The 12,470-nt window shown below is 40.5% G+C and overlaps 1 protein-coding gene and 1 long non-coding RNA gene across 4 annotated transcripts; both read right to left on the bottom strand.

Annotated features, from left to right (window-relative positions):
• Positions 1-155: 155 nt before the first annotated feature.
• LOC119887715 lies at positions 156-4,059 on the bottom strand. Of its 3 annotated transcripts, none has more exons than XR_005441797.1 (4): positions 3,575-4,059; positions 1,674-1,889; positions 1,534-1,575; positions 156-1,028 (listed from the first exon to the last, which is right to left on the bottom strand). It is a non-coding gene; the product is annotated as an uncharacterized LOC119887715 (long non-coding RNA). The 3 variants fall into 3 exon arrangements; XR_005441798.1 differs by lacking the exon at positions 3,575-4,059 and adding an exon at positions 3,421-3,557; XR_005441799.1 differs by lacking the exon at positions 3,575-4,059 and adding an exon at positions 3,301-3,318.
• A 3,160-nt stretch (positions 4,060-7,219) lies between these two features.
• On the bottom strand, positions 7,220-12,193 carry LOC119887714 (stonustoxin subunit beta-like). Its single transcript, XM_038698351.1, has 3 exons — positions 12,135-12,193; positions 8,961-9,007; positions 7,220-8,845 (listed from the first exon to the last, which is right to left on the bottom strand). Exon 3 carries the CDS (start codon positions 8,703-8,705, stop codon positions 8,325-8,327), a length of 381 nt encoding a protein of 126 aa, XP_038554279.1. The 5' UTR covers positions 8,706-8,845; positions 8,961-9,007; positions 12,135-12,193; the 3' UTR covers positions 7,220-8,324.
• Between the last annotated feature and the right edge of the window lie 277 nt (positions 12,194-12,470).

Raw genomic sequence — 12,470 nt, 5'->3', positions numbered from 1 at the left:
GGAAGGAAGGAAGGAAGGGAGGATAAAGAGGATCAAAGTCAGAATAAATGATGAACGAGCGTTTGTGTCTGATTGGAGCCAAATAAAAAGTTCACTTCATCTTTGTGTCAAATCGATTATTATATTAGTCGATTAAAAGAAAAAGACTCGACAGCAACTTTGAAAATCAAACATTTATTTATCAGAAAAAGTTTTCTCTGTTTCAAATCATTTCCATCTGAATATTTCACCTTTAGTTTTTCTACACTATAAAAAATGATGCAGTAATAAATAGTAACTTCATCAATTCTCTGAACGGCACTTTAGTGACTGTTTGACTCGGACATACCAAAATAAAAGCCTAGAAATTCAACTTACAATTTATCATTCAGCTTTATTTCACAAAATGAAATTCTATTTGTTAGAAATCCTTAATATGTTTGTTAAATTTGACTCAGAATATCTGAGAATGGATTAATTCTACTGATTAGTTTGAAGAACTACAATAATAAGATTATTATTTCAACTTTAACAACAAAGTGAAAAGCTGTAAGAAAGAAAGAGTCAGTGTCTCAGATCAAACAGCTCAGAGTGTTAGAAGGCTGCTCAGAAGCTCTGAGGTTGTGGGTTCGATCCTTATGAGGCTCAGTGACTTTTGAAGTCCAACAGCCAAAGTGAGAAGATAAAAGCGCCCGGAGAAAAGGTTCAGATGTGAAGGGGACTCGGTGGCGGCGTGGGGTTCGATGGCGACCGCGAGGCGCAGGCAGCGCAGCGGTGGTTCGAATCCCGCGTGCGGCCGGGTACCCGGAGCCGGTCCCGCGGCGTCGGGTTCGGGAGGGGGCCGTGTCCCTCCCGGTGTTCTGGAGAGGTAGAAGCTGGGGGTTATGGAGCGGGAAACAGGAAGTGGCTGAAGTTTTCCTAAAGGTGGAAGATGACTGACCGCACAAGGTCTTTATTGGTCCAGAACAGGTGCTGCTGGGACTCGTGGTGTCAGCTGTCCTCCAGGTGCAGCAGCTGGAAGCGAGTCTTCAGGGCGTGTCCCCAACAGCCTGGAAGAGACAGAAGAAGAAATGAGTCCACAGGTTTGTGACAAGTGAACAGTTTGAAAATCCATCAGTGAGTGAAGCTGCAGACAAGAAACAATAATCCATTCAACAAACAGAGTGTTTCCATGGAGATGATGATGTGAAGCAGCGGTGGAAGAAGCAAAAGCAGCAGCGGCACAGTGTAAAAGTACTGTGTTCGAGTCCCAGTAACAGTATAAGCATCCTTTATATAGCGCTGGCTATCTGAAGCTAACATGATCCATCAACATGTGATAGTTACTGTGTGTTTGTGTTAATAATGTGCAGAGTGAGTAAAAAGTGCAGCATTTGGCCTGAAATGTAGTGGAGTCCAGGTCTAATGAGGTCCAGGTCAGATGTAATGTCAGTAATATCAGTGTGAGCAGTGGATCAGTAGAATCTGAAGCTGATACAGTAGCAAGTGTATTTAGTGTTAGTTCATTTAGTGTGAGCATGTGAAGAAGAAGAAGAAGAAGAAGAATGTGCTGACCTGGTCTGAGGGAAAGGCTGCTGCGGGACTGTAGAAGGAAATCTGTAGAGTGAGGACATGAAATATATTCAGATGGGACATGACGAGGTTTCAGCCAAACTATCATGAGGAGCACCAAGTAGAAAGTGAGTGTGTGTCACCATGAGAAGGTGGAAATGAAGCGTCAGGCCGTTCATCAGTTTCAGCTGCTGGAAGAAACAGAAGAAAACAACATGAGTCATCTTCTCGTTTCTGCTGGATTTAGTTTTGTTATCCGTCTGTCGTGGTGTTGGACTCCAGGTGAAGGTGATGCTCCCTCTCTGCTGCTCTCACTGAAGGGCCCAGGACACTTGTTCTCCCTCTCCTTACTGATGGAGCTGCACAGACAGAAAAGACCCTCCGTCACAAAGGAAGGAATCGATCCCGAGTCCAACATGCCCTCATTCAAATCGACCACCCGGGGGCGCTATAAATGCAAACCAGTTGCAGGTGATAAAATACAAATTGTTTGTCCAATCAACACAAAACTTGTAAGATATTTCTACATAAGCACCTCACACATACACTTTGATGATACACAGGGCAACTTTTTGAGCAATGTTGTTGGGCAATGTTTTGAACGGATAGCGGCGTGCGGGGAGGGTGGCGTAGTGGCGGGAGAAGGGGATTACAGTAGTGATCTGTACTCATTACCATTGACAGCACCATTGCTCTAAAAGTTGCTCCGTGTATCATCAGCTTTACTCTCGTTAAAATTGACCACTAGGAGGCGCTATAAATGCATAATAATTGCATGTAGAATGAAACAAATCAAGCTATAGATCAGAAAATTCTGCACAATGTGTTTTGTAACAATAGTGAACCATGTGTGAGAAAGCAGTTATATTACAATGTTTACTTGTTATGTGGAAGCTCCAGCAGCAGAAGTCACTTTTCTATCAGAGAGAAGGAAAACTGCTGCTGAGTCACTGAGTCTGAGGGTGTGTTAAATATTTGAAAGTAGTACTGGACTCAAGTACACAAGGTATTTGTTCTGAACTTGAGTATTTTCTTTTCATGCCATTTTCTACTTCACCACATCTCAGAGGAAAATATTGTACTTTTTACTTCATCCGACAGCTTCAGTTACTAGTTACTTTAAAAAATACATCAAATGTATGAAGAGTTTAAAAATAGGATGTTTTGATATAAATTAAATTACTTAACAGTTTATACAAGCGCAGCAAGTAGAACTACGTCAGTTTGGCTGTTTGACAGTAAATTTAATTGCCTCCTGTTTTGGTATTAGTAAATGTTCATGTAAAAACATTTCATGGTTCCAGCTTCACAAACGTGAAGGTTTGCTGCTTTTACTTGATTTATTTTAATCATTTTAAGGTTTGGACAACAAAACAAGCATTGTGAAGGTGTCACTCAGGGAACCGTGACAACATTTCTCACTATTTGCAGAATTTATTACAGTCGATTAATGGAGAAAATAATCAGCTGATTAAAATAAAAATAATCATTAACTGCAGTCTGATACAAAATAGTTCAACCTCAACCAGCTACATTAATGCACGAGGAATAATAATCTAATGATATAGTATATAATAGTACAACAGTCATATGGGACAGTTTTCTTTCTGCTTTGAGTAGCTACTTTTATTTTTAATTGGCTGCTTCTACATTTTCCAGCTTACAGCCTACTTACATACCTTTATTTAACTTTTCACTGCAGTATTTTTACAGTGTGTACTTTTATTTCTGTCTTAAAGGATCTGAACAGGCCTGTGTTACTTTGCTCACCACTGGCTAAAAAAGCAAAAAGCTTCTGGTCGCAAAGAGGTTGGAGAGTTTTTGACTGCATCAATAATAATTTAGCATTTCAGCAATTTGTCTGTCCTCCCCAACATCAGCTGCTCTCACTGTCTTTGATCCCAGGCAGGTGATTTCATCCAGGAATGGTCAAATCAGCTTCCATCAGCAGAGTTCTCCTGAGTAACTGTGAGCAGCAGCTACAGCTGATCAGTTAGCATGTTAGCTTTACCTTCCAGCCGTCCAGCTGTCACTCATCACCTACCGGAGCTTTCAACCATCCACATTTCTTCACTGATGAAGTCACATCCTGTTTTTATTCCCACTTTGTTTTTGCCCTCGTGGCGCCTGGAAACGTCCACAGGAAGAAAACAGGTGTTTGCTCAGGTGAATCAACAAACAGGCTACTGCAGACAATAGGTGCGTTCGAGATGACGGCGGCATAACGAGCTGCAGGTGACCGCAGGGGCGGGTATAAAAGCCGTAAAGTCGGACACATTGTACCTGCGTGAGCTCACTGTGAGCTGAGATCAAGGACTGATCTCGCGGCAATTGCAAAGAAAAATGCCGCGAGACCAGCCAAACGTCTGGTTCCAACTTTGTGCAGCCTCAGAAAAGCAACTGCGGCCACCACGTCATGTGACATGGTGACGTATATTTTTCTAAAGCTGGATGTAAAATCTGACAGTTCAACCTTTAGACAGGCTGCATGAGGACATTTAGATTAAAATGTAAAGGTGCCAGGGGAATGTCGTTAAATACGGTTCATAGATTATTATTTATAATGCTTCTGTGTTTATCTTTAGTTAGATTATAGTTTTAGTTCAGTCCCTAGTTTAGATTGTGTCCCTGATTCACATGTTAAGGACTTTGTTTCTGTGCAGGTGTCAGAACATCAAAATATCTGAACAGTGAAACAATCATGATCAAACATTAGACGATGAAACAACATATTTTTACATGTGACTTGCAAGGCCGTTGTGCTGAAAGCATTTTCATTTGTTATTTAACATTTCTTGTTGCTATTTGTTCTGCTATTTTTCAGAACATTGTTAACAAATGCTTTGAAAAAGTGATGATGACTGCAGCCAGCAGACGGCGCTCTGCCTCTGCAGCTTTGTGTTTGCAGAGACAGAACCCAGAGGGAGAGGAGGGCAGCACAGACTGCAGATAGTATCTACATTCAGTTTAAACAAGGATGAATTCATGGGAGATTTTAGATTAAAGATGAGCAGTGTGGGCCCGCACAGAATTCTGGGTCATTTTCAACTCCACACAAAAGAGCAGCTAGCTGGTGAAATGACAGCAACCGGGAAATTAACTCGATATGAACGAACACAGAAGTGGGTTTCAGAAGCGAAAACTGAAAGAAGCAGCCGAGAAAGAAAAGATTCATATAACAAAAATATTAATTTTCCTTAAAAAGACAGACGGGATGGCAGCAACACGAGCTGTTAGCGACAAGAGCCGAAGGGGGCAGCTGCTGCCATAGCAACAGCATCGCACCATCCACCTCAGTGATGATGATGAGGAGTAACGTTACTTTCTATCTTCTACAGCCTGAAACACTGTGCACTCCAACAGATGTTTCTGAGCAAGCAGATGCCGTATTTACAAAAGTGACATAACCTGGACATTTCCCAGCAGCTCCTGTCCTTCCCAGGTGTTTCAGAGACCGCCTCTGAAAAGCTTTGGGGTAGTCTGCACTGTTCTTCTGCTTTTATTAGCAATCCCAGTGAGTGTGGCCTCTGCTGAAAAATCCTTTTCCAAACTAGAACTTCTCAAATGTGAAGAGCTCACTGGGACAGACACGTTACTTTAACAGTCAAACTTGTCCAGGTCCAAGTTAGTTTAATGAATGATGTCATTAGAAGTTGTTATATACAGCTGGGAAATATTGAAAATCTGTGATATAATAATAATAATTCCAGGTCATATTGTCCCCACTGTTTTTTGCATTCTATTAAAATAGTATAAAAAATAAATTTTAACTTGTGTTGTAACGTTTTGTTTACTTGCCGCAGCCTGACAGGAAACAGCAGCTCTTAGATCTTACAGGAGAAAGAGGAAGGTGTAGTAAAGGTTAAATGACAGTTGGTCACAGTAATGCACCACCAAGCAGCTAGTAAATCAATTAATCAAATAAACTTCCACTTGTGGAAATGTTTTATGAGGAGGGAAAAGCATTCAACACATTTGTTAGACCACATACGTTCTGTCTACAGAGGGCACCTTCAAATAAAGTTTAAAGAAATGAAGACTCCCAGAAATCCTCTCTGCCTCCACGACCACACATAAAACATGGTCTAAAAACAATCACACTTAACAAAATCATAAAATTCGGCTTAATAACTGTCAAGATTTGTCTCGTTGACCATCATTAGCTTCAGCTTCAGCTTCATCTCCTCATAGCTTAACTAATTACATGTTGTTTATACTATTTCTTATTCACCACTGGTTCAGTCAGCCAGCCCGTCCAGGGAGAAGTGCTTCCTGAAATACGCCTTGTGATTGGACGGTACTTCAGCAGACAGCCGAGCATCGGCCAAGAGCAGAATGGCCCTGCCTCCCGGCATTTTTACAGATCCTCAGTTAATTTTCAGAGTTTCAAATCTTTTTTCCAACATAAGAGCACATAAAAGTTTTCTGACCACCGTTTACAAGGTTTCAAAGCTGTAAAACAAACTAATACACTGTGAGATTCACCCTTTCAAAGGAAAGTTTCAACATTTTGAAACCTTATTGCCAACATATGTGTGTGATAGACTGATTGATTTTAGACATGTGCTAAATAGGCAATGAAATAATCATAGAAATATACTTATAATATAACTTCAAAATATACATCAAATAAAATCATGTAAAATCCGGTAATGTTCTTCGATAAAAGTATTTTTTAACAAGGGATTTAAAAGAGTTTACAGAGTCGGCCTAATTTCCTCGGGTAGATTGTTCCAGAGCCTCGGTGTCCAAACTGCAAAGGCTCTGTCCCCTCTTGATGTCTTGGTACTTCTATATTTCAGACTTGGGCTTCAGAAATGCTTGGGAAATTTAGCATGTGTGGACGCTAGCTACTCGTTAATAAAGAGTATCGCTAATGAAAAGCTATTTGATTCAGAAATCAAAGACGCTACTTGTACAGACGCTACTGCCAAACACTGATAACTTTCATATTACAAAAATTACTAAGAGTAATTATAATATTAGTAATTAAGAGTCTCAAAAAGTATTTTACCCACCTGTGAATGCCAATATTTCAACACTGTTTATATAAAACACAGAGTTACTGTCCACCACTGGAAATAACCTCATCTTAACACTTCAGAGCTGCCTGTAACTTTCCAGCTTGCCTCTGCAGCCAACAGCTGTTGTTCTCCTTGTCGATGTACCGTAGCACGAGCACCAGCTGACAGTGGGTGGAGATGTCAGCTGTCTCATCTGCCTGAAGAGCAAGATAATCTACAGTTTTTACTTCCTCCAGACTTCAAGAACTGACAGCATGCAGTCCAAAAGTTCTTTTTGCACGGTCTTTGAGGTGCCTTTGAAAACGGTAGCTGTCTTAAGATCATCGTCAGTATCATCAATATATCAATATCAATAACGTCGTCACGTGTCCCTCTAACACCGACTGACTGTCTTGGGCAGATCCTGCAGCGTCCTGCAGGCGTCAGATTTGAGGACGCTGATTGGCTTAATTTCTCTCTCCGGCGCCCCAGAAGAGATCAGTGGATGAGCAGGAACCCAATTTCACACCCAAACATAATATTTAGCCTATATATTACACATTATTGTGTATTTTAAACACACAAATACTTCAAAGTAATTACTGTTTATTTTAAAAAGAAAAATCAAAACACTTTCCACCCATAGACTCATGCATAGACTGTATATAAAAAGTTTCCACCACCACTTTACTTTACAAAGTGTTTTATTAGAGCTGAAAACACAAGAATTCTACAATCTGCACAGTTTCATAAATGGCCAAAAGTATGTGGACACCTGATTTCCAGCACATGTTGAACCTGCTGCAGGGATTTGCTCCCATTCAGACAGCCGGGCCCAGATGTTCAGAAGTGATTGGATTGGATCAAATCTTTAAAATGGGTTGTTCAAAAGAAAAAGATCACCTGATCACCTTTGTTTTGATCTGGATCAAACCTTCAGTATGTGTTTTTAGTTGGTGGGATCCCTTTGATCCAAAATAATTAGGATAATCCTGATCCCAACAGAAGGGTGGATTCAGGGTGGATTTTCAGAACAAATGTAATCAAACTTCAGAATCTGTCAAATAATATAATAACACATAATAAAATTTTCTATCATGTACCAGCTTATACACACATTTATTTATATTTGCACTTGATTTGTTTAAACTTTACAGTAATAGAGTAGACATTACTGTACTGAAAGGCTTAACAGGTAAAAACTAAAAAACTAACTTATTACTGTACGTTAATTACAATGACACCATCATCAAAAGTAGTTTCTGACAATTGTATCCCTTGTTGCAGGTTCAGTCAGTCCCTCATTCTGAAATCCGCCTAAAATGTAAAAACTGGTCTCTTTACAAATAAAGAAGAGCTCTGACATTCTTTATTTTGTTAACAATTGGACATTTAGCCCTTTTATGATACACACACATGCTCAGCTATATACATATAGCTATTTAGATATATAGATATATAGATAGATCGATCGATAAATATATAGAGATATAGATATAGAGATATGACATACAGCAAGCAAAAAAATTTTAAATGTTAAGATAAAACAACCACATTCAAAAACATCAGAAGGATATTAAAGGGGCAGAAGGTACAAGTCAACATCATTTCCATCATTTAATGATCAGAGCTTTTATCTTTAAAGGACCAGAAGTGGACGATGTTAACAATGTAAATGAGGAATCACTTTGATTCATTGATGAATTTATAAGAAGAACCTGAAAGACCTCTGCAACTGTGATCCTGTACGGCTCAACTGATCTGTTCTCCAACAGGAGCAGATTCTCCCTCCTACAGAGACACTGAAGAATAAGGGTTGAACCAGAACCCAAAGCCAGGATAAAGAGGTTCAGTGAATGTGGCGTTGAAGGTGTGGAGGTGGATCAGTGTGTCAGAGGAGACTCTGTAGAAGGACAGAGAGCCAGCAGGCCAGTCCAGATACACTCCTACTCTGTTAGAGACAGAGGAGGTGATGGATGTTCCTCTGTTATTGTGCCAGGCAGAGTAACCATCTGTAGAGCAGTCCAGTCTCCAGGACTTATCATTCCCTCCAAAATAACTGTATTCAGAGCTTCCCCTCTTGCTGATTCCTCTGTAACTCATTGCTACAGTAACTTTTTCTCTCCACTCGACCTCCCAGTAACAGCGACCAGTCAGACCAGTTGTACACATCACCTGAGACCAGTGGTTAAACCCGTATGGATGATCAGGATATGACAGATACTCCCACACATGTGTCGCCTTCCTGTTGTTGTCAGACAGCTTGGTATTTTGATTTGCTGTGTTTATGTCGAGTGTGAGTTCACAGGAATCTGATGGAGAGAACAGCTGCAGTTATTGATCTATCCTCTGTTCACTGATTGTCATCAGATATTTGTTGAATGTTTGCTGTTTTGTTTTCATGAATCACATGAAAAACACACTTACACTTCCTCAGACCTGGTTTCAACCATCGGACTCCAGCAGGCTCCACCCTGAAAGAAGAGGGGGGTCAGACCAGCATCAAACATGGACATTACATTCCTCTCATACACATTTACACATTATGTTCATCTGGCCTGCTTCTCCCTGCTCCCCCTAAACCTCTAAGATAAAAGTTACAAAGACAAAGATTACGGATGAAAGAATGGAACAGCAAACAGGGGTAGCAGGGACTGTCTGTGCCTGCTCTTATTTTCTGGATGTGGATGTCATCAACGTCCACAACAGCTCCAGATATTTACAGAGCTCAATGTTAAACCTTTTTGCAAACGGCCCCACTGGGCCAGTTGGTTTAAAACTTACTGGACCTCCTTCCAAAAGTTATTTATCAGTGTTACAACAAAACCAAAGACTTATAAGTTATGTTCTACAGTTAACATGTTTAATCGGTTATTAAATACATCCTGGAAATAAAAAAACTAAAATATCACAATTAAAATTATAAAAAATAAAAATGTTAATAAAACAATTTACTTTTAAAACAAAACATCCTAACAGACTCAAACATGACGTGCTCTCTCTCCTGCTGACAGACATTTAATAAAAGACATGTACACAGAGCAGCGGACACGAGTCGCCTCTATCCTGTTGCCATGGTAGCGACCTGTCAGTCACAAGGTAGTCCCGCCCAAAAAGCATACGCTGCATTATCGTCTATTTTCCCCTAAACAGCACCATAATTTATTCTATCAACATCATGTTGTGTTGAAGAAGACTTGAAACCAGCGACTGAGACCATAAACTCAATGATCAGATGAGAAGTAGCAACTTTTTATTTCTAATGGAAACGGACTTCTTTTTGCAATCAGTGGACTCGCCCCTGCTGGCCGTTAGAGAGAATGCAGGTTTAAGTTCCCTCTGCATGGTTTCACTTTCAGACCCAGAGGTTGCTGCTTGATTAAGAAGATTAGAGAAATAACATTTGACCACTTTTCACGCAACTACAACGGTGGATTGGATAACGGTGCGCGCCATGAGCTGCAAAACAACTGCAGGATGTTAAGTTTCTAACTTTAAAAGAGGTGGTATTCTGCTCATTTTCAGGTTCAAAATCTTAATTAGGGGTTGTACCAGAACAGGTTTACATGCTTATATTTTCAAAACACACCATATTTTCCTCATACTGCACATTGCTGCAGCTCCTCTTTTCACCCTGTGTGTTGGACGCTACGCTCTTGAGCTACAGAGTGATGCATCTTACTTGTACAAAATCTTTGTTGGGAGTTGCACATGCGCAGCTCCCAGGTAAGGACTACTAGCCAATCAGAAGCAGAGAAGGGCGGGTCGTAAGAAACAAGGTAGTGTGATCCAAATCGAAGCCGCTTCAGACTGAGACCCTAACCTAGCAGATGGTAGAAGTTACTCTCAAGTCCACAACATCATTGTTCCACATCTCACCATCAGGACTAAACGTTGTTTCTCACCATCAGGACTAAACGTTAAACTGTTGCCGAAAACTGATTGCCGTCTGCTGGAGCTGTATTGTCCAGTCCCTTCAATCACTTTCTGACAAGTGAAATAGCCTACTGCATTTTTTGGGTTGTATTGGCCATTTAAAGGTATTATAAGAGGTAAAAAAGTACTAGGTGAGCTATAATCTGTCAAATATAACTGTTCTGAATGAAATCAACTAATTTCAGGGCAGAAATAACCTTTCAGTCAATAACAAAAGGCTTCAATCATTTTCTGGCGTGAAGTGAAATACTGCATTTTTTGGGTTGTATTGGCCATTTAAAGGTATTATAAGAGGTAAAAAAGAGTGGATTGGTTGGTAGGTCTACACAGCAAGTAAAATAGGATAACTGCAAAATTGTCTTCATTTTATATCTAAGTTGGCAGTAAGTCATGTTAATTAGGCTACAGCCTGTTTTCCAAATATAAACAAAGATATTCCACATAGGCCTACCAACATCACTTTTCGTCTTTATGACGCGTTTTCTTTGTGATGTCACAAGTAAAGGAAGTGAAGGGCTGGACTACAAACGAGCTGTTTTCAAGCGTTCAGAGCAGAGTTTTCTGTGGGAGATGGGAACTCCCTTTGGGCTGGACTTTGGGCTTTTTTACTCTGCAAACCAGTTACATGCACAAAAAAGAGATATAACTCAATGATGGAGAGGGGAAAAGCCAAAAAGCATAATACCACCTCTTTAAAAAAAGGAAAAAACAATGTTTTGATCGGGCCAGTGAGTTGCTAGTTCAACTGTCTCGACTTTTTCCTGGCCCCGGGCCACCGGGCCACCGTTATTGTCAAGCCCTCTATTTAGATTGCTAGATATCTGTATGCCACTGATCGATGGCTGATTTGCCCCAGTCACAACCCAACTGTCTGAGTTCGGGCTTTAAATTGTGTAGTGTGAACTAGTCTTGACTGCGGATTATAGCCTCTCATAGCTTAACTGTAACTTTACTTGGCTAAACACAGGACTGTGTAGCTTTTGATCAATGTACATTTTTCACTGAGATTTATTCCTGTGACCCTTTAACTTGAGGTTATCGTGTTCTCAGCCAACGCCACACTTGCAGAAAGAAACTTAACGTTCCCACTGCACATGCTTTCTTTGTTCTACACCTGTATCCAGGCTTGTGCACACCAGCCATACAGCTGAGAACAAAGACACACTGTCTATCACACACACACACTCTTCTTTTATCTTCTATCTGGTGAATATAACTTTAAGTAAAAGAGATGAAACTGATTCGATCCCGGGTAAGAGGGCAAACAAGGTTATTTCTCAAAATGACAGTTATTATATTGTTATAATTACATATTATTACCAGACAATTATCATGTTCATTCCTGGAGATGTTCTCCTTGGAGATCTCCTATAAAAATATTTCCGTTTTATGTTTAGTTAGTGTTTCTCTTCTGAGCAAAAGAAAAAGGCTTCCTACATGTGTGATTGTTCATATGATCATATCAACACTCATGTAGGAGCCATTTTAATGTTGTACGTCGCCGTTTGGCCAGTAGGTGGTACCATAGTGCCGGCATATCTAATTGGGGCTCATCTACTTAGGAGGGCAGGTGCAACCAGGCACAGGTGTTGCCCGAGGGAAAGGCCAACTAGTTTTTGACCTCCACAGATGCAGCTGCTGTGGCTGCAGCAGGCCTCTTCATACCTGAGAGTGTCCAGTCTGCAGTGTGGATCCTCCTGTTTAGCAGACAGCAGCTTCACTCCTGAGTCTCCTGGATGATTGTAGCTCAGGTCCAGCTCTCTCAGATGGGAGGGGAGAGCTGAGGCCAGAGAAGCACAACCTTCCTCTGTGATCAGACAGCCTGACAGTCTGGAAACACACAAAACGACACAAACATGAACCCTCTGTGAACAAGAGGCGGTAAAGTTTTTCTGTTTGTTAGTTTTTTGTTCAGGTACATTTTGTTCCAGATGAAAATTTTAAACAAATCTTTAAAATAATTTGTGGCATTTAATATAAACAGCAAACAACAGAAAATCA

This window comes from Micropterus salmoides, unplaced genomic scaffold (genome assembly GCF_014851395.1).
Source record: "Micropterus salmoides isolate LMB-PRFRI ecotype aquatic unplaced genomic scaffold, ASM1485139v1 Ms_hic_scaffold_4279, whole genome shotgun sequence".
NCBI classification, from domain to species: Eukaryota; Metazoa; Chordata; class Actinopteri; order Centrarchiformes; family Centrarchidae; genus Micropterus; species Micropterus salmoides.
This window is presented reverse-complemented; position numbering and strand designations above follow the sequence as displayed.

Bases quoted from the DNA above. Each gene is read 5' to 3' on its own strand.
- LOC119887714 (XM_038698351.1), bottom strand. From the start codon at position 8,705: ATGTGTACAACTGGTCTGACTGGTCGCTGTTACTGGGAGGTCGAGTGG.